The 25,075-nt window shown below is 31.8% G+C and overlaps 1 protein-coding gene across 3 annotated transcripts; it reads left to right on the top strand.

Annotated features, from left to right (window-relative positions):
- The first annotated feature begins 2,050 nt into the window (after positions 1–2,050).
- On the top strand, positions 2,051–8,257 carry LOC114263402 (RNA-binding protein 2). Of its 3 annotated transcripts, none has more exons than XM_028203927.2 (7): positions 2,051–2,162; positions 2,251–2,334; positions 6,029–6,162; positions 6,246–6,588; positions 6,696–6,757; positions 6,887–6,965; positions 7,784–8,257. In XM_028203927.2, exons 2-7 carry the CDS (start codon positions 2,256–2,258, stop codon positions 7,888–7,890), a joined length of 804 nt encoding a protein of 267 aa, XP_028059728.2. In that variant the 5' UTR covers positions 2,051–2,162; positions 2,251–2,255; the 3' UTR covers positions 7,891–8,257. The 3 variants fall into 3 exon arrangements, with proteins under 3 accessions (XP_028059728.2, XP_028059729.2, XP_082733083.1); XM_028203928.2 differs by having other exon boundaries at positions 2,076–2,162; positions 2,241–2,334; XM_082876957.1 differs by lacking the exon at positions 2,051–2,162 and having other exon boundaries at positions 2,169–2,334.
- Positions 8,258–25,075: the final 16,818 nt, after the last annotated feature.

Genomic DNA, 25,075 nt, shown 5'->3' with positions numbered 1-25,075 from the left:
GGCTCAGGCCTGGGCTTCGGGTTGCCCACGGGTCATGGGCCAATTTTACAGTCTTGTCAATGTTAATGTTAATATGTCAATGTGAATATTCATATTGTGAACGGGTCGGCCCGGGCCCTCCCCGGGCCCGCCCCGGGCGACGGGCTGGTTTCGGGTCGCCCACGAGCCGCAGGCCAATTTTACACTCCTATCAATGTGAATGTTAACTTGTCAATGTGAATATTCATATTATCAACAGGCCGGGTCGGGCCTATTTTTTTGGCTTGTGGGCCAGCCCGGCCCGACTCGAATTTTTCCGGGCACCTACGAGGATCGACATGAGCCGGGCCTCAACACATTGACGATATAAACATTTATATTGACGGTGTGAACATTCACATTAAGGGTATTTTGGTAATTATGTCACCCATAGGACTTATTGAAATATAAGAAAATAATGTGAACTAAATGGAATATAAGTAGATGAAAAGGGTATTTTGGTCTTCTTATCTCAAATTGGACCTAATGGAATAGTCAAAAAGAATATGGGTTGAATGGAATAAAACTCTTAGAAAATGGATTTATCAAAAAAGCTCCCAATTAAAAATGAGATATTTTTTTATCTTCTACTTTGTTCTCTTTTTCTATCCTTTTCTTTTCTCTCCACAAATTCAAAATCAACCTAAATGTATTTTCATCCACTTTAGGCTTGCAGCATTACACAAAGCCTCCATATTGGGTATTTTTTCATCATCATAAATGATAATGTGATTTGCTATTCACCTAATGATGGTTTAGGAAAGCCAAGCTTGTCAGTTAAGTTTGATATAAGAATGTTAATTGGGTAATTAAATGTGTTGTATATTGCAGTTTAAATGCGGTACTTATGTCGTTCATGTACTCATTTGTCATAAAAAATGCTAACAATTGAAATTGATTAGACCAATTGAGACAAAGTAAAAAATTTATTGTTGAAATTGAGTCAAATTAAAATTATAGAAAACAAAATGAAATAATAGTCAAAATATAAGAACTAACAGTATAATTTAGAACCCTTGCAAAGAATGTTAAATTACCGTAGAAACTATGTAGCCCAGGGACGTCCACAAGTTCGGCCCGCCCAGTCCTACGGGCCCCATATTCCAATTCAATTTGGCCGACTTCAAGATCCATATAAAAAAAAACAAACATAAGGCCCATTGGATTAGGCTGAATGAGAAACAAGCCTGCCGTGTACGTGGCGTGATACGATTGGCCAAGTACAGCAAATATGTTGTACCGTCCTGCAATAACACGTGTACCAAATAGGAACCCTGACTCGTTCGGAGTCCGAACCTTTCCCCAATCAATCTCAACTTATTTTAATAATTTTATAAAAAATATATATATATAGAAAAGTAAAAAATATAATGCGACAAACTATGATAATTTTTTAATTTTTTAACTAAAATTTATAATTGACAAATAAGCTCTCATTCACTCTCTCCAAATTAGTGAGTAGGGATGCGATTCTTTGAAAGTAAAATTATAATTGATTTGAGCGGTTTTAAACAAATTAATAGATTAAAAAATATTCTAATCAATTATCAAGTATTTATATAATATATAATATTAATTTATATAATATTTTTTTATATATATAATATAAATTAATTTTACATAATATTTTTTATGTATACAACTATTAATTTGTAATAAATTTTATATTTTAATTTTTTTTACATTTATTTTTATTTTGATATTTCATATGTATGTGTATATATATATATATATATATTATAGCCAAACGGAATAATTTTAAAAATAATTTACAAATTTTAAAATTTAATTTGTGATTAGCGGTATAAATTGATACAAATCTTATAATTTTAACATATTAATGCCTCGTTTGGTAACATGCTATTTTAATAATTTTTTAATTAAAATATGAAATAAAAAACTTAGTATGTTTGAAATAATTTTTTGATTTTTCATAAAAAGATGTATAAAAAATAAAAAAAAAATCTTTAACTTTTGATATAGATTATAAATTTTTTAATTTTTTTAATATTTTTTTTTACTTTTAGACAAAAACAAAACGAGTCCTAAATGATATTTCAGTACTCCAAACTAATAAAAAGGTCTGGGAGAGACAAAAGAGCGATCTCCAAACAGTTCGCAGGCCTGGTCTGAGCCGAGCTAGGGTTTCTCTCTCTCTCTCTCTCTCTCTCTCTCTCTCTGTATGTGCATTTGTGTATCTATATATATATAAACTAGGTTAGTGTTTGGCAGAGGAAATGGGGGATGGATACTGGAATCGACAACAGCCTATGCATCCTTCCGCTGGGATGTTCAAGCGACCTCGCACTGACTATGGTAAAATTGGCAATTCTTGATTTTGATATTGAATTTCTTCTATACATACATGCACACACATGTATATAATTGTTTTGATGCGAGTAGTGGAGTGGTGTGTGCCGCATTCAATTGGTTTGTGTTGGCTGTATAAATTGACTTTTTGAAAAAATTGTGAATAGGAAAATTGTATGGAAGGACATGGTTGAAATGTGGTTGGGAGGACTTTGTGACTGAAATACTCTCTTTCAATTTGTGATGTAACCACGTATTTGCATATCAAAGCTACTAAGGCCAAAAAAAAAAAAAACAAAAAAAAAAAATATAATCTTTATATGAGTATATGTGTGTTTATGTTGTTACTTGTTAGTATGAAAGTCTTCAGTATATCGTAACATAACCCTTCTGACATAGGCTCCGACGTACAACAGAGTTTTGGTAGACAACATTCCCCTGACTTTTTAGTGGAGAGGATGATTCCTGTGACTCGAACCCACGCCACAAGGCTGGGGGTTGATGCCACTTGAAATCTCTAAAAACCATATCCTCTGACTTTAGAATGACAAATTTACCAAATAAGAGCCTGATATTTTAGTTTTGCAGTCTAATGTAATCATTTTTATTAGACTAGTGAATATACTAGGTTTGAATCCTTTTTGTGCTATGGTAATGTAGTGATGATTTGGAAGTGCTTTTATTATTAGTTCCAACAGGAAGTTTTTAATTTTGGGGTAATTACACCATCTCATGTGGTTTGGCCCCAAAACACCTCTCATCATATGGTTCAAAAGTCAAGCATAACCCATTAAAGTGCAAATTCTAACTGTTAACAGTTTTTGCAAAAAGACAATATTCCTTTTATTCTTTTCCTCCAATTTTGTCTCTGTAGTCTATACCACAACCACAACTCATCATGTCTGTCAATTCTTCTCTCGCTCTTTTACTCTAAAACCACCTGCTTATAAACTGTATAATTTCAGTAATTTCAACTCAGCCATGAATTAGATGCTCCACTTAAAACACTTTTTGAGAAACTCCTGAGTAATGCAAGGTTTTCAGTTGATGAGAGCTTATGGTGATATATTAGCATTGACCTCCCATTTGTATGACCCATATAACATGATTGAACACCCGTAATAGGAAAAAAGGAAAAGTTACTGCATCCACCGGGAGCAGCATGCATATAAAGAGCTTATGGTGATTTATCATTGACTTCGTTCAATGCTAAAGTAAAACCATACATATAACTTATAAGAGCAGTACATTGGCAGAGATATCTAGTTGCCTTCCCTCTCTAACATGATATTAAAGGGCTAACCCTTCCAAAAAAAAATAAGAAAGGATTTTTCAGCTTGAACATCAAGGCGGCGTTAACTGCCTTCTTTCTCTCTTTGAGGTTGTCACTAGTTGCCTCATTAAAAATTAATAGAAGTGTTTACACCAAGACATTGTACCGAAAAAAAAAAAAATGGAATACTTTTTTGGATGCTGGCCCTTTGCCCTATTTGATATGGTTTTAGAGTTTAATTCTATGTTTTATTTTTTTTGGGGGGGTAAATTGAAACTTATTCCAGAAAACCAAAGCCAATACAGCTAACAAAAGGGGCATACCCCTTCTAAACAACAACTAAAATCGCAAAATAGGTATAAAAAGCAATCAAAGCAAACCAACCAAACTACACAACACCTATTAAACTCAAACCTGATTAGTAGTTATTCTATGGCCTATCAATATCCTAGTGGATCCATTCCAGGTTAAGCAAGTCAACCGATTCTCATATGTATTCTTAATCAGCTTCCACGAACTTAAACAATCTTTGATATCTTTTTCTAGAGCAAGAAACACAGTCCCAGAATCTCTGATTCCTCCCCTGAAAATTCTGGCATTTCTTTCAGCCCAAATATGATAAATAGTATCTGCAAAACCCAGTTTATACACATCAGTGTAAAAAGATTTCCTAGTCAAATGTTGCACAACCCATCCAAGTTCAAGATCCCAAGGCCTAGGGCTTTTTCTTATTCGGAATCTATCAAGCATTCTAGCCCATATCACTCTAGAATACTCACATTCAAAAAACAGATGTTGATGGCTTTCCAGACACTGCTGACACAAGACACATATAGGGTCAACATGCAATCCCCATACTAGTAATCGATCTTTAGTTGCTAATCAGCTCCAACAAACCAACCATTGAATAAAAGCCCATCAAGGAACATACTTGTTAAACCAGACAAAATCATGCCAAGGAACAGTATCCCTTACCTCTCTAATAGGCATTCCAAGCAGACCTTACTGAGAAATCACCATTAGTAGCAGGGACCCAAGTCATAGAATCTTCAACAACATTAGGCTTTAAGCTCAGAGGGGTATGTGTTATAACAGGTTGAATTGCTCTCTTTCTGATCCTAGGCCAATTCCAAGTGCCATTATGTATAATAGAGTCCATTTTTGCCAATAAAGCACCACCCACAATTCTAGCTGTCTTCTCCACAAAACGCTGATATGAGGGCCCTATTGGCTGCCAATTGTCCAGCCAAAGAAAGGTATCAGCACCACTCCCAACTATACATTTAATCAAACGCTGCGCCAAGATCCTTAAGTCGAATAATTTTTGTAGAGTCCATGAGGAATCTTGAGGTAAATCCTTAAACCAAACATTTTTAGTCTTGATAATGTAGCTATGAATCAGTTTAATTCTATGTTACGTGGTCTCTTCTAAATATGCTTGTTAGGTGTGTGCCTGATAACATGTCGGATACAAATTTTGTATCCTTACCCAAATGTTAAGTGTCCGACACAGGTACTTCTTACATTTATGAGTCTATGTAAGATAGACCAGCATTTTAATCTCTCTTTCTAGTTTTTGTTCTCTCTCATCCATCTGTGTGACTTTTTGAAACTTTGCTTGGTCAAACCCTTCCTGGACTTGTAAGATGTACTACTATGAGTTTTTTTTTTTTTTTAATATTCAAAAAAATAAAATGAAATAATTTAGAGAATTGATCAACTTTTCAAACTATTTGGGAAGCTAACCTGCTTTTTGAAATCGCATTTTGAAAATGCGATTTTGAAATTAAAATTGCATTTTCAACATGCAATTTCACCTTGAAATCATATGTTGAAAATGCAATTTATGGTGACATGGACTTCACTTTTTGAAATTGCATTTTCATCATGCAATTGCAAGGTGAAATTGCATGTTGAAAATGCAATTTCAGTTTAAAATTGTATTTTCAAAATGCGATTTTAAAAAGCAGGTTAGTTTCCCAAATAGTTTGAAAAGTGGGTCAATTCTCTAAATTGTTTTTTTTTTTTTAGAATATTTAAAAAAAAAAAAAACTCATACTACTACTAGCTATTTTATTTATCGTGCAATGTTTTACGTTTTGCTTTATAGATTTTGAATATTATCTTCGTTGTCTGCTGTTTTTATGGCTATGGCATAGATGTGATAATCTCCTACTTTTATTCTTTGAATTAGATCTCATAAAGTGGTTCTTACTGTTATATTGAGTTACTGCAGATTCCTCATTGTAATTGCATTTTCTTCTCCCATAAATTTGTTTTGTGTCAGCTGTTTATTGAAAGTGGAAATAAAAAGAATCTCACTTTGTTCTTTGAAAGCCATTAGAAACTTATCTATCATCAACAGACTGCATTATAAAGCTAGATATTATTGAATGAAATTGAAGTCTGTTTTCTTACTGATTGCAGATCTTCCACCTTCTCTGGTGCCCTCAGCTCATGAGATGCATAGCTATTTAGGAAGAGATGATCGTGGTGGACCACATGGTTCAAAGGACTCAAAAACAATTGGATCAGCATATGACAACTATCTCCAGAATGCAGTACCCTTTCAAATGTTAACCTTTGCTCAACCATGCATCTACCTGTTTGTATTCTAAAACATTCATTTTGTTGTTTTTTGTAGCAATTTACCTCATTTTCTTCTGGAGAAGCTAGTAAATTTGGCGGAGTTGGGTTAGGAAGGATGGCTGGTGGTGGAGTGCTTGATCGTCCATTAACTGATCCTGCTGCAATGGGTCGTTCTGGGGCTGCTGGTCCAGATCTTGGATTGGATGGTCGTGGCATGGGTTTTGATGGTCGGCTTCCCATGGATCCACTAAATCCCCGAGGCATGGGTTTTGATGGTCGTCTTCCAGTGGATGCAATGCCCAGGCCGACCCGTGAGACACTGCCTCTCCCTTCAGATGCTTCCAATACTCTATATGTGGAGGGGCTTCCTCCTGACAGCAAGAGGAGAGAAGTAGCTCGTATCCTTTAATATTTTGGAGTTCTGGATAAGTCAATGACAATTATTTTCATATTATCTTTGACATTTGCCTTTTGATTTGGTGACGTTCTTTTACCTCATCATTAGATATTTTTCGTCCTTTTGTGGGGTATAAAGAAGTGAGACTTGTGAGCAAGGAGTCCAGACATGTAAGTCTGTAATGAATTTTTATATATCACTTAATTGCGCTTCTTGGCTTTATTTTGTTTATCATTAATGACATTTACCTGTCTGAAAGTGTGGTTCTTTTCATTAATAAAACTCAACCTTTTCTGCAGCGTGGCGACCCACTTACCCTTTGTTTTGTGGATTTCACCAATCCAGCTTGTGCAGCGACTGCTTTGAGTGCCTTGCAAGGTGATCACCTTCTAATTTCTTTATAATATTGACAGTTTTTCGGTCTCCGCTGAATTGTTCATAAAGATGGTAGAATACATGTTATATGAGTTAATGTAGTAGTATGCTACTCTGTCACTGTAAGGGGGTATGTTAAGATAGTGATTGTGTTTAGGTCGTCTTTTAGTTGTCTATCAAGATGTAGCTATTGTGTTTAGATAGTGATTTTTAGTTATCCTCTAAGAAGCATCGACACGGACACTGGACAATGTGATTTTTCAAAAATAAATAAATAAATGAGGACACGGACATGGGACATGGTGATTTCAAAAAAATAAAGACACAGACACAATAATAAAAAATATTTTTTTATTTGCTATGTAAATTAATATATGTTGACAAATAATCAAAATTAATAGAAACTAACACTTTGTATTTGCTATGTTAATTAATATTATGTTCACACATGCACACACACAAAATTTAAATAATTAATAGATCATCTATAAAAAGGCAAAAACGGTAAGTGTGAACTTGAGATAATGAAGTTATCATCCAATGCATCATTACAATCTAAGCAAAAAGTAATAGACATTCAACATCCGACAACTATCAAAAGTACTAAAGAAGAGGGGGAAAAAAATTGTTTGTGTATCCCCAGAAAAAAATTTATTAAATAAAGGGACCATACGTGTCCAACTTGTCCCATGTCTCCGGCGTGTCTGACACTGCTACAGCGCTTGTTTTGGAGCGTCCATGCTTTATCAACATGTAGTGCATTACCTCAAGTGAGTTGGTTGAAATGACTTGAGATTTTAACTTGTATTTGCATTGCACAGGCTATAAGATGGATGAGCATGATCCGGATTCTGCCTACTTGCGACTACAGTTTTCAAAGTACCCTGGCCCAAGGTCTGGTTCTGGGCCTCGTGGTAGGAAGAGGTAATCAGGCTTTAGATGAGGACACCAGGTTGAGTTCAATCTCTCACATTTGCTCATACGTACATTCATATGTTTCTCTCCTAGCTTGAGTTTTTCTTTGATGTATGGTATTTAGAGCATGCAATTTAGATTGCTCAACCCTGGGCCATATACTAACTATGAAAAGTTCAGGAATGCAAAAAACAAAAAAAGGGTCTAGGTGGTGAGGAGAATGAACTAGATTTCATAATTTCCTTGAAGTACTGCAGGAGATTTTCTTATTTTTCAGGAAATAGAAGTTTGTTGTAAAATTATTGTTACAATCAGATCTGTTTTTATTATTCTGCTTGAGACATGTGTTTCAATAATGTTAAATGATTTGTGTTTCATAATGACTTTCTCTGTGAGTCGGGATAGATTGCAGTTACAGCCTTTTTATGTTTCAGTTTGTTGATCAGAATGAGGTTGGATTTTAGATCTCTCTAAATGTGAAGAAAATGAGAGGATATTAGCCGACTTTGCACTAATTTTTTTAGCTTCTTAGGTATAACTTATGAGGGGATGGAAATAGTATGCGAATCAAAATAAACTCAGTCCCTTTATTCGCATGAGAATGGATGTTATTGATGTAGGAGAAATAAGAAATAATACACCGTGGAAATAAACGGATTTAGACGTACTTTTTACGCTCAAACCGAATTCATGGATCATGTGGGTAAATCACGTGCTTTCATTAATATTTTCGAATAATTTCCAGCAGTGGAGTAGAACTATTAGAGAACTACCCACTCTATTCACAGTACAAAAGTTATTATCTATTTTTATGGAGAAAAAAAATAGAGAAGACTACCGGAGATTGATCAAATACGGTTTAAATTAACTCTCACCATATAATATGTATATTATATGGAAGTGGTATAACCATGAGATAGTGAGTTGATCACACTTATCTTCAAGATAAGTAAATCCAAGTTCACTTTGATTGGGTCTCTCGTAATGGGTTTTGGGTTATACTACTATGGGCTACTTAATCGGTTATGGGTTCTAAACCCGACCCAATTTCCAACAATTTTATCTTTCACCTAGGCTCTACCAAGTTTGGTCAAAGTTGGAGTTCGGTTTTATTGATTCATCCATCTTATGATTATTATTTTTATTGGTTCGAATATGTATTGAGTTGGTGTTTTGAAGATACTTTTGGATTGATAACATAAAGATTATTTATTTATTTATTTAAATTTTTATTTATATTTAGTCGCTATATAATATAGGGCACTCGGTTCATAAATTCAAATTTAAATTTTGCTTGACCAAAGATTTAGGTGCTAAAATACTTTGTCTATGAGGACACGCTAGTGTAAAATGTCCAAACTATCCATATATATATATATATCGTATACACGGTTTTTCCTCTCAGTTCCACCACTCTCTCTCTCTCAACAACCACATCTCTCTTCTCCATCATCTCTTCTCCAATGGCCTCGCTCTCCTCTCTCTAAAATCTACTGTCACTGGTGGCGCCACTGCCTTCCTCCTCGACTACAGTGGCTGTGGTGGCGGAGGTGGTCGTTCATCCACTGCAAAGTTGGAGATTTGGAAATGGCGATAGATCTGGTTGAAGTAGATTCAGTAATGGAAAGAACTGGTCGAGATAGCTTCTTGTTTGCAACATCACCTACTCTGCTGCCACTGACAAATATCACGGACGCCCGTCCTTGTCTTCTTCCCCAAAGATCATCACAGATCAACAACAAATCAACGGTGTTTTAGTTCTTCCCCTTCATCTATGGCACCACCGTGCCAGTAGCACCATACAACGGCGTTGCACTTAGGACCAAGCCAATGGAACAGTCAATCTCTTATATATATATATATGTCTATAGATCTGATCTATTATACCTTAGTGCAATATATGTATATATTTGATCTGTTGAATAGTTGTTTGTGCATTTTACTAATTTGTAAGCAACAGATAAAATTGATAAACTTGTAATCTATGCATTATTTTAGAATGCTCTGAAGGGAATAACAGGAGCAGGTCATACACTCATATATGATAAAATCACACATTTTTAGTGCTTAATAGTAGTTGCTTGGATTTCATAGACTAGGCAGTGATTTTTTATATTTCGTTTTATGACTCTTGGGATTGTAACTTCTATGATTAGCTGGCCAATAATAGTGTATAGTAGTATGCATTTGTCTTTGGAAGCTCTGTAATTGAACCGAGGTGATAATAGTGTTTCATGATTTTTTCTACCATTGTTTTGATGTAGATATATTTACCTCTATGTGGTGGGCCGGGAAGAATGGAACAGTCAGTTTTATCTAAAATAAAATTGATATGCAGATTGATAGAGATGAAACAAAAAGTTTGTTAGAGATGTTTGAGGATTTTTTTGTTTTTGTTTTTGTTGTCGTCGTCATTGTTGTCGTATGTGGTTTTGATGGTAATGATCTGATTTTTATTTATTTATTTTGCAACAGATAGAAAAAAAGAAAAGAAAAGATTTTAACGAACAGATTTTAGACAAATAGAGAGAGAAACTCACAAATTTTGAACATGTAGGAAAAAAATTCAACAGATAGTCAAAATAATTTGAAACAGATGGATATAAATTTGAATAGATAGTCAAAAAAAAGTTTACAGATAATTAAAGGATAAAATTAGAAATAAATTTTTCTTCAAAATAAACAAAATGATTTCTTATCAAACTATTCACAAATGGTGAATTTCTCACTAATAAAAAAATATCTACTAAATTTAATATCTTATACGGTTCTGATTCGTAGCTCGAATTTGGAGGTTCGAATTTGGCTCGAATTCGGAGAAAAAGAAGAAGAAGAGGAGAAGAAGAAGAAGAAGAAGAAGAAGAGGAAGAAGAAGCGGACTGGAGGAGGCAACAAAATCGGGCAGAGGCGGAGGCGAAGGCGGCGGCGGGCGGAGGCAGAGGCGGAGGCGGGGCTGTGATGCGACAATCGGCCGACAAGCGACGAGCTGTGACGACGACGACGACGACTCTGTTTTTCTCTCGCCTCTGCTCCTCCTGTGTTCAACGAAGAAGAAGAAAAGAAAGAAAGAAAGAAAAGGAAGAGAAAGAAAAGGCCGAAGAAAAAAAAAAAAAAAAATCGAAACTGAAAACTCAAAACGACGTCGTTTTAGGTTTTAAGCCGAATTCGGGCCACCGAATTCGAGCTACGAGTCATTTTCCTATCTTATATCCTCTGTTGATTGTGAACTTCTCAACAATTATCTCTATAATGTAAGAGGTGAGGGAGAAGATTATCTGCTTATTGTATTCACATCTCAATCTTTGCATGCCAATGTGTACTGGTAACTATCATCCTCACATTTTCTTTTCCTTGTTTGGTGGTAAAGAAACGTGAACTGGCCACGTCCATTTTCATCGTCAATGTCCTATTAGAAGAAGAAATGACTCTCTCTGTCCCTCACATTTAATGTGTTTAAAGAAAAGTAGCGCATATGTGACAACTTTGTTGTCTTTGGCCGACAACGGGAAGGTAGGTGAAAGTTGATTTTTTTGGTTTTTTATAAAACAAATTGTGTAAAAAATATGAGAAATAATGTGATTATGTGATTTAAAAGTTGACTTTTGACTACCAATTCACTTTTCAAAAGAGCCCTTTATGTTGTGTATGGTTTGGAAATTTGAGAAGAAATTTGAAAACGAAAAAAAAAAAATTAGGTGAAATGTGAAAAAATATATTTACATTTCACTTAGGAAACATCTTTTCCCTTTTCCTTTTCAAGTTCCTTCCTAAATTCATCAACCAAACACAACATTAGAGTTGGGTTAAACAAATCATATTACTCAAGTTTGAGTCACGTTCTTCTGTGCATTAAAAGATTATTTAAAATTGACTCATTATATAAAAAAATTAAGTTTGGATATATTTATAAATTTATTAAAGTTTTAAGTTAAATTTGAACAACTAACTATTCAATTCGATGAATTTATATGCACTATAAAAAATTAAAACTTTGTTTGGTTTAATTTTTGAATTATGATTTGAGTTTTGAGTTATATTTTAAGTTTTGAAAAGAGAAAATTTTTTTGGTTATAATTTTTGAAAAAAGTTTTGAGTTGTATTTTAAGTTTTGAATTGTATTTTGAATTTTTTTGGGTTTAATTTTTTTAAAATATTTAAAAATTTTCTTAATTTTATTTTTTTAGGATAAATATTTTTTATTCTAAATATTTATTTATTTTTTTAATGTATGTTGTATTTACTACATTTGTGGGTTATATTTTTTAAAAATATTTTTATTTATTTTTTATTTTAAATATTTGTTGCAAATTTTTTTGAATATTTTTTAAATATTTAATATTTAATTTTTTTTTAAATTTTAAAAATTTTTAGATTGCCCATATATATTTAAATCATAACAAATTATTTGGTTAATACTTAAAAAAAATAACAAAATATTTTTTTCAAAAACATAAAAAAATATTTTTCCTCAAAATTAAAAATAAAAAAATATTTTTTTAAAAATAATAATAAATAATTTTAAAGAATAAAATAAAAAATTATTTTTTTGATTTTTTTTTTTAGAAAAATAGAAATTTGAAAAGTATTTGGTAATGAGTTATGAAGTTTTTGATTCAAATCATGATTTGAGTTGAAAACCAAATGCTACCTAAGATACTTGAGCTCGACTCGTGTCAGACTTATTGGTGGATTGTCATAGGTTGGGTTTGGATCAGGTTTTTAGAAATCTGCCTTGTCCTGTATCATGTCATGGGGGGCGAATCAAGAAGTGACGGAAGCGGGGCGGGTGTGGAGTGGGAGGCGGATTAATTTTGTAAGTTGAAAAATAAAATATTAATAAAACTTATAGATAATATAATATATTACGAATAATAATTTATACTTAATGAGAATTATATTATATAAGATAGAAAATAAATGAATATTAAGTATAGTATTTTAACTTTATTATAATGAAAAATAAATATATATGATATTATATTATATATATAAATATATTTAATAAATATAATCGGGAAGGGGTTCGGGTGAAACGGGGCGGGGCAGGAGAAAATGACCATCCCTACTTATTAAAAGTTTGTTTGAGCTCGATTCATTAAATAAATAAGTTAAGTTTAAATATAATTTTAAAATTATTAAATTATCAAATTAAATTTGAATAATTTACTATTCAATTTGACTCAATTAATTTTCAGCCTTAATTGGCCTTGCAAAAAAAAGAAAAAGAAAAAAGGCTAAGGTCTCAAACACCCTTGGACTTGGTTTTTAACAAAAAGCTTCTAGAAAAGTAGAGAATGATCTGATAATTTACAGTGATTTTTTAATTAAAAATCAAAGTTCTCAAATGAGGCCAAACTCTCATCTTATTTTGATGGGAAATTTTATGATGTGCATCTCTTTAAGAGTGTATACCATATGCATATTGTCACAAAAATGTATAATTTTATTACAAGATTCATATCATCAGTTATAAAATGCATAATCTCGTCACAAATTGACGTAATAAAATGTGAATTTTTTTTTAGCTGATATTGTAAAAGTTTATGGCATGATTATAATATTTTTTGTTACGTCACAAGATTACGTATTTTGTGATTAAAATTACAAAATTTTGTCAGAAAATTTCATATTTTGTGATAAAATGATGGCATTTCCTTATTCTGATTATGTACCAAGACCTTTTTTTTAGATGCGGAATGTGCCGAGACGTTAAATGAGACTATGTGCACTGGAAAAGTCAGCAATTTTTTACTCCCAAAAATAAAAAACAAAAAATAAATAGAGAGATAAACTAACTAAATTAATTTGCTAAACAACTAATCACATATATGATGTATGTGGACTCAGCAAAACTGATTTTTTTCTTTTTCTTTTTTTTTTTTGAAAAATTACTATTGAGGAGGAGTTTTGAAAAAATATTACATAATAGTGAAAAGTATACGATTTTAATTTTTAATATTTATAAAATTTATTGTTTTTTTTTTTTGTAAATTTTTTTCTGACACATCACTTGTATGTAATTTTTTATTTATTTATCTTTTATATTTTTAAAAACTCCCACTTCAACAGTGAATCCCCATCTCCCACAACTCTAAAAATTGAGTCAGGATTTTCTAGAGTGATTTTTATTATTTTGTGATTGTAGAGTAATAAGGTTAGGTTTGAGAATTCAAAAGTGAAATGATTATTGAACCCTCAACTTTCAATCCAAAAGATCATTCTAATAAAATACACTATAGAGAATCCTTAGTCCTAAAAATTATTTATATATAAACCCTATAAAATATGTTATATTTTTATGATATACATCTCCAAAAGACATGTACCACATATACTCTTGTTACGCGTTTTTGTGATATATATTACGTATTTTTGTAGTAAATGTTATGTATTTTTTCTTTCAGAGTTATGACAATTTGTGATTTAGAAATAAAGTTATGCATTTTGTGATAATATTTATATAATTTTATTTCTGAATCACAAATTGTTATAATTCAACTAAAAATATATGTAATATTTATCACAAAAATACATAAATATACCATAAAAATACATAACAAGAATACACACAATTTGAGCATAGCATTACCCATTGTGGGTGATAATAAAATAGAGTGATGATATACTAAAAAATTGTACTAAAAATCAAGTACAAAATTGTGAGATAAGTTTTAATCTTGTCAAAGGTCTCCTAAAAAATGGTATTGCCACGCTATTTTAATAGTTTTTTTTTTTTTTTTTTGACTTTTGTAAAAATAGAGTTTCAGCATCATTTTTTCTCAGCCCTGGTTTGGCTATATTTTGAGGCTAAAAAAAAGAGCATAAAATGGCAAAACAGGCTAAATAAGCTAATAATATAAAATATCACATTCAATTCATAATCATTATATTTTTTTTCTCACAAAAGTAAAAAAAAAATCAAAAAATTCAAACCAAACAAAGCTAACTAAAAAAGTCTCAACACAAAAAAATAACTATATTAGCTAATGCCAAACGAAGCTTCAGTACACATTCAAAAATTTGACAGATTGGACCAAAATTTGAATTGAAAATATCAAAAATTTGAATAGATTGGGGAAAAATTTGAACAGATGGTCAAAAATTTGAACAGATAAACAACAAAAAATTAAACAGATTTTAGACAAATAGAGAGAGAAACCCACAAATTTTGAACATATAGGAAAAAATATTCAACAGATAGTCAAAATAATTTGAAATAGATGGATATAAATTTGAACAAATAATCAAAAAAAGCCAACAGATAAATTAAAGGATAACATTGGAAACAAAATTTCTTTCAAAATAAACAAAATGATTTCTTACCAAACTATTTCACAAATGATGAATTTCTCACTAATAAAAAATATTTACTAAATTTAATATCTTATATCCTCCTTAAATTAGATTTTTCAACAATTATCCCTATAATGTAAGAGGTGAGAGAGAAGATTATCTGCTTATTGTATTCACGTCTCAATCTTTGCATCCCAATCTGTACTGGTAACTATCATCCTCACATTTTCTTTTCTTTGTTTGGTGGTAAAGATATCGTGGGCTGGTCCCATCCATTTTCACCGTCGATGCCCTATTAGAAAAAGAAATGACTCTCTCTCTCTCTCTCTCTCTCTCTCTCTCACGCATTTAGTCTCTGTTTGGAAACTGGGTTGACTTTTTGACTATTTTAGCATGAGACTAAAAAATCTAATTTGGGAAAGACTTTTTAACTTTTTGACTTTTTTTTATGAGAAAAGAGTGTAATGATTATGAGTTAAATTTGATGTTTTATTTTTTGTGACTAAAATAACCTATTTTATTTTTTGTGACTATTTTAGCCCCTAATCCACCAAAACCAACTTTCCAAACTATGCCATAATGTGTTTAAAGAAAAGTAGTATATATGTGGCAACTTTGTTGTCTTTTGCCTATTATAAGAAGGTAGGTGAAAGTTGATTTTTTATTTTTTATAAAAAAATGTGTAAAAAATATTAAAAATGATGTGAGTTAAAATCAGTTAAAAGTTACATGTTGACTACCAACCCACTTCCCAAAAGTGCCCTTTAGAGTTGGGTTAGACAAATCATATTACTTCAATTTGAGTCATGTTCTTCTGTGCATGAAAAGATTACTTAAAATTGACACATTATATAAATAAATTAAGTTTGAATATATTTATAAATTTATTAAAATTTTAAGTTAAATTTGAACAACTAACTATTCAATTTGATAAATTTATATGCACTATAAAAAAAAATTAAGGTTCTATTTGGTTTAGCTTTTGAATCATGATTTGAGTTTTGAATTATATTTTAAGTTTTGAAAAGAGAGAACTTATTTGGTTAAGAGTTTTGAAAAAAGTTTTGAATAGTATTTTAAGTTTTGAATTGTATTTTGAATTTTTTTGGGTTTAATTTTTTTAAATATTTAAATATTTTCTTAATTTATTTTCTTAGGGTAAATATTTTTTATTGTAAATATTTATTTATTTTTTAAATGTATGCTGTATTTACAACATTTGCGGGTTATATTTTTTTAAAATATATATTTTATTTTTTACATTAAATATTTTAATATTTAAAATATTTGTTGCAATTTTTTTTGAATATTTTTTTCTTTATTTTTTAAATATTTAATTTTTAAATTTTTAAAATTTTAAAAAATTTTAGATCGTCTATACATATCTAAATCATAACAAATTATTTGGTTAATACTTAAGAAAATAACAAAATATTTTTTCAAAAAAATAAAAAATAATAAAAAATAATTTTAAAGCATAAAATAAAAAAATATTTTTTTGATTTTTTTTTTAAAAAAAATAGAATTTTGAAAAGAGTTTTGAAATTTTTTAATTCGAATCATTACAAATTATTTGGTTAATACATATCTAAATCATAATAAATTATTTGGTTAATACTTAAGAAAATAACAAAATATTTTTCCAAAAAAATAAAAAATAATAAAAAATAATTTTAAAGCATAAAATAAAAAAATATTTTTTTGATTTTTTTTAAAAAAAATAGAATTTTGAAAAGAGTTTTGAAATTTTTTAATTCGAATCATGATTTGAGTTGAAAACCAAATGCTACCTAAGTTACTTGAGCTCAACTCCTGTCAGACTTATTGATGGATTTTCACAGGTCGAGTTTAGATTGGATTTATAAAAATTTGCCGCGTCCCGTATCATATCATGGCGGGGCAAAACGGGAAGTGACGGAAGCAGGGCGGGTGTGGAGCTGGAGGTGGATTAATTTTGTAAGTGGAAAAATAAAATATTAATAAAAATTATAGATAATATAGTATATTACGAATAATAATTTATACTTAATGAGAATTATGTTATATAAGATAGAAAACAAATGAATATTAAGTATAATATTTTAACTTTATTATAGTAAAAAATAAATATATTATATATTATATTATATATAAAAATATAATCAGGGAGGTGTTTTGGTGAAACGGGGTGAGGAAAGCAAAATTCGTCTTCGCCTCATTTCTTAATTAGGCCGGGAAATAAGGAGCGGGGCGGAAGAAAATGACCATCCCTACTTATTAAAAGTTTGTTTGAGCTAGACTTGTTAGGTAAATAAGTAAGTTTAAATATAATTTTAAAATCATTAAATTATCAAATCAAGTTTGAGTAATTTACTATTCAATTTCATTAATTTTCAGCCTTAATTGGCCTTGCAAAAAAAAAGATAATAATAAAAAGAAAAAAGGCTAAGGTCTTAAACACCCTTTGACTTGGTTTTTAACAAAAAGCTAGCAGAAAAATTGGAGAATGATATGATAATTTATAGTAATTTTTTAACTAAAAATCAAAGTTCTCAAATAAGGCCAAACTCACATCTTATTTTGATTGGAAATTCTATGATGTGCATCTTTTTAGGAGTGTATACCATATGCATATTGTCACAAAAATGTATAATTTTATCACAAAATTTCATAAAATCAGTTATAAATTACGTAATCTCGTCACAAATTGACGTAATAAAATGTGAAAATTTTGTTGGTTAATATTGTAAAAGTTTATGGCATGATTATGATATTTTTTATCATATCACGAGATTATGTATTTTATAATTAATATTACAAAATTTTGTAATAAAATTTCATATTTTGTGATAAAATGCATGGCGTTTCCCTATTCTGATTATGCACCAGACGTTTTTTTCTAGATGCGGAATGTACCGCGACGTTAAATGAGACTGTGCACTGGCAAAGTCGGCAATTTTTTACTGAGTAATGATTCATCCCTCTTTTTCTCCCACCCCCTTTGACCCCCTCTCTCTCTCATTGGTCACCTTTTCTTTTTCTTTTTCTTTTTTTTCCTGCTCTACCAATCACCCCCTGCCACGTGGCAAAGGGGGTGAGGGGGTGACCCCCAAAAGGGGGTCCCAAGCATTATTCTTTTTTACTCCCAAAAAATAAAAAATAAAAAATAAAAAATAAATGAGAGATAAACTAATTAAATTAATTTGTTAAACAACTAATCACGTATATGATGTATGTGGACTCAGCAAAACCGATTTTTTCTTTTTCTCTTTTTTTTTTTGCAAAAATTACTATTGAGGATAGTGGCGGATCCAGAAAAATAATTTAGAAGGGTGTGTTAATTAAAATTTTGAAATTTTTTCCCTCATAATCAATAATAATAGATAATAATTTTTAAATTAATATTACGCACAAAATCTTAAATATTTAATATAAAATTTTTGTTTTTACAATTGACCTTGTAAAAAATTAGAATTGGAAATATATGGTGTGAAGGGACTAAATATGAAATGGGTCGGATCCTATCCTTGGGCCGGCCCAATCCATTAGACTCAAGTAGGATAAGCAAGTGGGCTAGTCGGTTCAGTCCAATTACATCGTTAACAATCCACCCAAGTCCTCAAGCACTTGGACCCAACCTGTAGTGGAAAGGTCAGTCCAGCCACGATGCTAGGCTGGGCCGAGCCGTAGGACCTGACCCTTGGATAGAACCCAAAAGAGGCCTAGCCCACACAAAGATATCATACTGAGCTGGTCCATTTCTACAAGCAATCCCATAGAGGGCCAAGCTGAGGCACAACAATACCGAGCTAAAGGAACACACCAGAGAAACGTGGAAGCTGTGAGTATATGCATGTGCAAGTTGCCACCTCAGCTAGTCTCTGTAGACGTACCCGAACGTCCCGGCCCTGCGCGCGAGATGGCGCGAAATCTGTTGTCACGCCCCAAAATTTGGACAATTAAATATTAAATTAGGACTAAACCCCAATTAATATTCAATCATCCAAATCCTAGGGGTGAAACAAAAAAACTAAACGCAAACTAAACCATCCACTATAAATTCATAACTAACAAATACCTCCAACATTAAAGTAGCAACAACTAGTCCAAACAGCTTAAATAAAGTACGGTTACAAACCATGCCAAATTATTCCAATACTAAAATCATAAAAATAAATAAATACATAAACTATTACAACCCTAAGCTCAAGAAAACAAAAGAAATCTAAGAGATATGCCCAAAAACTATAGTTACTTCTCATCACCACCGTAGCCTCAACTAATCCTGCAAAAGAAGCTCAGCTGCGCTCAAACAGAACGCACTCGAGTTGCCAAGAAACAAAACGGGTCAGTATACAGGTATACTGGTATAAGTACAAGAATTGACACCCACGTGTCTACCAGACACAAACAAAAAGTACATTATTTCTTATCACGGGACAAGACAAGTAGTTCCAACCGCACCGAGACGAATGGGTAGTTTCCCGAGATACGGTGGCATTTAGTTTCTTGTCCGTATACAACGAAATATAAATTGATTATAGAATAGACAATATAGAAATAAAAATATGGTGGGTCAGCCCTGCATAAAAAGTTAGTAAGACCCACCATCCTGCAAAACAAATAAAGTTAGTATAATTTAATCATAAGTAACTTGTTGAAACAAAAATAAAATTACACCGTTTTATACTTAAATAATTCGAATTGATCAAAACTCAAAGAACGAAAGTTGTACAGAATCAAATTTCCTAAAAGACAATGTGAACGAATTTAACAGAAACTGAACAGGTTAAGAGAAAAACTTGATCTAAAAATCTAGACGGAATTCAATCGAAAAATATGAAGCTGAAAACGAACAAAAACTGCCATAAGATGATTTTTTCCGAAAAAGTTCAAAACATGAAAAGTGTGCAGAATAATGTTTTATTTCAATTTACGCGAAACCAATAAAAATGAACTCGTTTCGTGGTTAAAACAGCCTATAAAATCTGCATTACCAAAGTGAATCAAACCGACAATAACCAAGGTCATCCGATTATAAGTTCTAATCGATCTTTTTAATAAAAAGCTACAACACAAGAGTTGTCCAAAATCACATATACATACCTCTCCTCAAATTTCATAATTTATCAAGATCGTTTACTTTTCTTTCTTTTTTTTATCATGTACATAACAGTACCATACACACTATACTAATAAATTCATAATTAAAGTCTTTGTTCCTTAACCCCACCACTTCGGCCCTCCCCTTCCGGCCTACACATATATCCCATGTGCCTCCCGTATACCTAACACCGCTCCGAAGCAAAACTTGCACGGGGATATCGTCCTGAGTTTGACTCACACTCTTCGGATGGTTAGCATATACGTACGCGCGCAGATCAAAGCACTCGTCTACTCATGAGAACGAGGCAACAATATATGTATACACAACATCTCACACATGAGAATAAACATAACAATGCCGAGCCTAAGGCATTCAAATAAATCTCATAATTCTCACTTTTTTTTATACACTCTTTCTCACCATCACTCAAATAAAACAACAATCCACGGAATCATGGTGGAGTATAAGGAATTTATCTATAGGTTCTTAATTAATTTTAATTTCATATGACCACGAGTGTAATTACAACCATAAAATAAATCCATATAAAAATCCTAAACATGGCATATACAACTAATCAAAATAATTAAAATCAATCCATCATCTACATGCAAATACAAAATCAATCCAACATCAAATAAAAATAAACAAATAAAAATAACGAATCAATCCATCCTCTAACCAATATCTATGGATTCTAAGTTTGTTTTAATTTTATATAATCATGAGTGTGATTACAATCATAAAATCAATCCATATAAAAACCCTAAACCTTGCATATACAACTAATCAAAATAATTAAAATCAATCAATCATCTAAAAACCCTAAACCTTACATAAACAACTAATCAAAATAATTAAAATTAATCAATCATCTACAAACCCTAAACCTTACATACACAACTAAACAAAATAATTAAAATCAGTCAGTTATCTAAGAACCCTAAACTTTACATACACCACTAGTCAAAATAATTAAAATTAATCTATCATCTTTATGTAAACACAAAATCAAACTAATATCAAACAAATAGATAAAAACAAGAATTAAACATAAATCAAGGGAAATGGGTTTTGTTGTGAAAACCCATCTTTTAATTATTCTTTAAAGAAAATAAATAAATAAATAAATTAATTAATTTTGTCTACAGTCTATCTGAATTGTATATTAGTGTAAATGCTAGTTTTAAATTAACTCAATTCAATCACTAACAAAGGCCTTATTAAGAATAAAAATGTTGTGGATGTTTAATAACTATTGTTATAATTTATTAATTAAAAAAAAAGAAAAGAAAAAAAAACGGAGGAATCTGATTCGGTGGCAGTATATGCCACATGCAAGCTTGCATGTAAGCTTGGTAACTTCCATCCCATTATCATTCTTGGGTTAAGGATAAGTGTAGTGGGAAGTATAAAGAGAGGGAGAAAAAGAGAGAGAGAGAGAGAGAGAGAGAGGGAGGGAGCTCAGCATATATACACCATGAATGGCTGAGCAAAATCCCATGCAAAGAGAGGCTTGGTCTGCTCTTTCGTACAAGTGAGGGAAAAATAGAAAAAAAAAAAAAAAAAAAAAAATCTCAGCTAACAGTAAAAGGAGAAGAAGAGAGGAAGGTTAAGGAAGTAAAAATTTTCTACCATTTTATCAACCATTTGAATCCTACTGTTAGGTAAGAAAACCCTCTCAATCCTCTCATTTTTTTTACATAATTGAAATTTTCAGATTGTGTACATATGATACATTGTCTAAATTGTGTTGAAGATAATCTATGTTGAATCTGCCAGCATGTTGCCCGAATTGTTAGACAATTTTATACTCAGAATTTTGAGATGATTTCTTCTACAAAGTTGTTGATAATGATGTCTAGTTTATCCAGAAAATTTTGGAAACAATTTTCGAGCTTTCTACGAATTTATACAAAATTTTGACTAAATCTGAAACTGTGTTGAGAATAATCTGTTTTGAATCTGCCATCATGTTACCCGAATTTGTAGATAATTTTATACTCAAAATTTCGAGATGATTTCTTCTACAAAGTTGTTGATAATGATGTCTAGTTTATCCAAAAAAATTTGGAAACAATTTTTGAGCTTTTTACGAATTTATACAAATTTCTAACTAAATCTGAAACTGTGAGACAGATTTTACCATGTATTTGAAAATTTATTTAAAATTCTATGCTAAGCCAAATCTAGTAATTTCTAACTAAAAGATGAAATTTGAGAAGTCTAGTTTCATGATAAATTTTTAGATTATGGGTTTGATCTATAAATTTAAGCATGGAATTAATGTAAGGAAATGTGACAAATCTGTGTCATAAACACCCTTGGAATTTGTTTAGAATTATTTATAAGTTATTTTTGGAAAATGTTTTCTGAAAAATAACCATAACATGTTTATTGAGTATCCTGTAGATTGATATGAATTTTAGAGTTGTATAAGTAATGCATTTATAATTTTATTTGCAGGATATATACTCTGAAAATTTTTCTGGACAGAATAAAATCACTACTTTAATATTTTGCTAGTCTAATTTTGTAAATCAAAAATTTGTGCATGTGCGTATTTAGGGTTTAATTCTTGTATCTAAGTTATTATTTCATACCATGGTTTAAATAAATTATTTATTTAAATTCTGTACTTTTATTTAGTATTGTGTGACACATGTAATATTTTATGATTAGGAATTTTAATGAGTTGGTATAACATTACTTGTGATTAAAAATTTGGAATTATTTGTGATTAATATCAAAATTAACTGAAATGATTAACGGCATATACAAAGTTAACAATTGACGGTTAATACCAGTTGTTCGGGGTGAGTCTTGGTTTAAAGACTGTACGGAATTAAGAGTTGACGGTTAACACCGGTTGTTCAGGGTGAGCCCTGGTTTTGAGAATTCTTACGTAAATTATGTTGCGAAACTCTAAGATGGCACGGGACTTATTTGAACCCTTTTCGGTATTCGGTTTTGGAATAAAGGTAGATGTGCAGGTGGCACACAGGGAGGTTACTTACCCCCTGGCAAACCGTTTCCTTGGGGCAGACCACGGATGCCACTACTTGGGTATATAACTCCGGACGTGGGCATCCCTGGTAGTTACGGTTGGTAACACTTAACTATTTGACCAAGGGAGGGTTTCAAATTAACCGTTGCCATGCTTAGTGGTTGGTAAGTTAAATCTCTTTGGTGAGATTTTGAGTGTCACCTAATTTATAAAAAAATTACTGAAATTATTCTAATGGTTGTAAATTCTGTGTATAATTATATTGTTATCTCATGTTTAGAATATTATTATTTTTCTCTTAAAAAGAATGATAGGTTGGTTACGTTTTCTTACTGTGTTGCAAAACTCATGGCATATATTTTGTTGCCCTGGCGTTTCATGCCAGATTATGTCGAAGAAGGGACTGAGGCTGAAATTGGAGCTGCTGCCAATATCGAACCTTGGCTGACTTAGAGTCAAGATTTTATCAAAATAAAATCCTGTTATCCCTTGTATTAGAAATTAACTATGTTGTGATGTTGTGTGTAAACTTGTAGTTTTATTTGGTTGTTGGACTTTGACTATGTAAGAATTTAAAATTTCCTAATTAGTAGTTAAAATTTTATCTAGCAAGTTATTGTTAGTTAAAGTCTTATGATGTCTCAAAAAAAAAAAAATTTAGGGCGTCACAGCTTGGTATCAGAGCCTAGGTTTGAACCTTTGGGCCATGGGTAGTAGTTTATTATTTTTACAATTAAGAAAACCTTAAGTTAATTTGTAATTCTTGGTGACCTAACTAAGTTAGAACCTTTTTATTTGTAGGATGCCAGGGTCATCAGACATTAACTCTAACGAGGAAAATTCGGTGGAAAACTATGACATAGAATCTGACCCAAGTAAAGAAGTGGAGATGCCTATAGAAGACTATGAATCCATAGAATCTGACCCAAGTGAAGAAGTGGAGATGCCTATAGAAGACTATGAATCTGAGCCTGAGCTTGACCCTGAACCTGATCCTGAACTTGAGCCTGAACCTGAGTCTGAAGAAGTTGAAGAAGTTGTACCAATATACAACCCCCCGGAGGTTATTGTGATTGAGTCAGACACTAAGGATGAGTCTATGGAAGGCAATACCGAGGGGAACCCTGGAGATATAGGAGCCACGTTTGAGGGTTGGGATGTGCAAAACGGGTTGCAAATTGGCTCTTTTGTATATGTCAGACTTTATCCCCTCGGAGGTTGTGCTTGGAAAAATGAGAGTTGGGTGGCCACCTATATCGGACCTATCCAGATTCTAAGACAAGAGACTCCCTGGGTATATCAACTAGGCCCCTTTCCGGACGGTTTCACCTAAAGAATGGGCGACCTTTTTGACTTTTGGAGCCTTCAGTATATCATGCCCGACCCAAGCAGAATTGTGAGGAGAGATGGGTTAGTGGACTTCAGGGACTGGAGGATCTATCGGGAGGAGCCGGTGATGCTACTAGGGCATCGTGTGTGCGAAACTGCTATCTTCGTGAGGGTGCTGTGGCGATTCATGGGACTTTTCCAAGCCACATGGGAGCCGGAAGCCCTAGTGTGGAGAGACTTTCCTTGGCTATTTTAAGGGGTCTTAAGGGAACTATAAGCTAGGCTAACTGATTGTTTTGTATGCTCACATGTAAAAATTGCCTAGTTTAGAATTGTGAGTGTAGGAGTCAACTCGGATTGTAGGGACTATCTCTTGCCCGTAGTATGTTATTTAATCTTTTCCTTTGTTTTATTTGTATTTTGCTAATTGTAGCTTATCTAATCTAATTAATGAAGTCTTTTTTTTAAACTATCCTTGCACAT

The sequence above is a fragment of the Camellia sinensis genome, chromosome 6 (assembly GCF_055761805.1).
Source record: "Camellia sinensis isolate YWXY chromosome 6, ASM5576180v1, whole genome shotgun sequence".
NCBI classification, from domain to species: domain Eukaryota; kingdom Viridiplantae; phylum Streptophyta; class Magnoliopsida; order Ericales; family Theaceae; genus Camellia; species Camellia sinensis.
Note: the sequence above shows the minus strand (reverse complement) of the source record. Positions and strands in the feature narration are given on the sequence as shown.

Excerpts from the sequence above, each read along its gene's own strand:
- LOC114263402 (XM_028203927.2), top strand. The coding sequence starts at position 2,256 with ATGGGGGATGGATACTGGAATCGACAACAGCCTATGCATCCTTCCGCT. Across the intron at positions 6,589-6,695 it reads CAAGAGGAGAGAAGTAGCTC|ATATTTTTCGTCCTTTTGTG; the intron begins GTATCCTTTAAT and ends CCTCATCATTAG. Across the intron at positions 6,966-7,783 it reads TGCTTTGAGTGCCTTGCAAG|GCTATAAGATGGATGAGCAT; the intron begins GTGATCACCTTC and ends TGCATTGCACAG.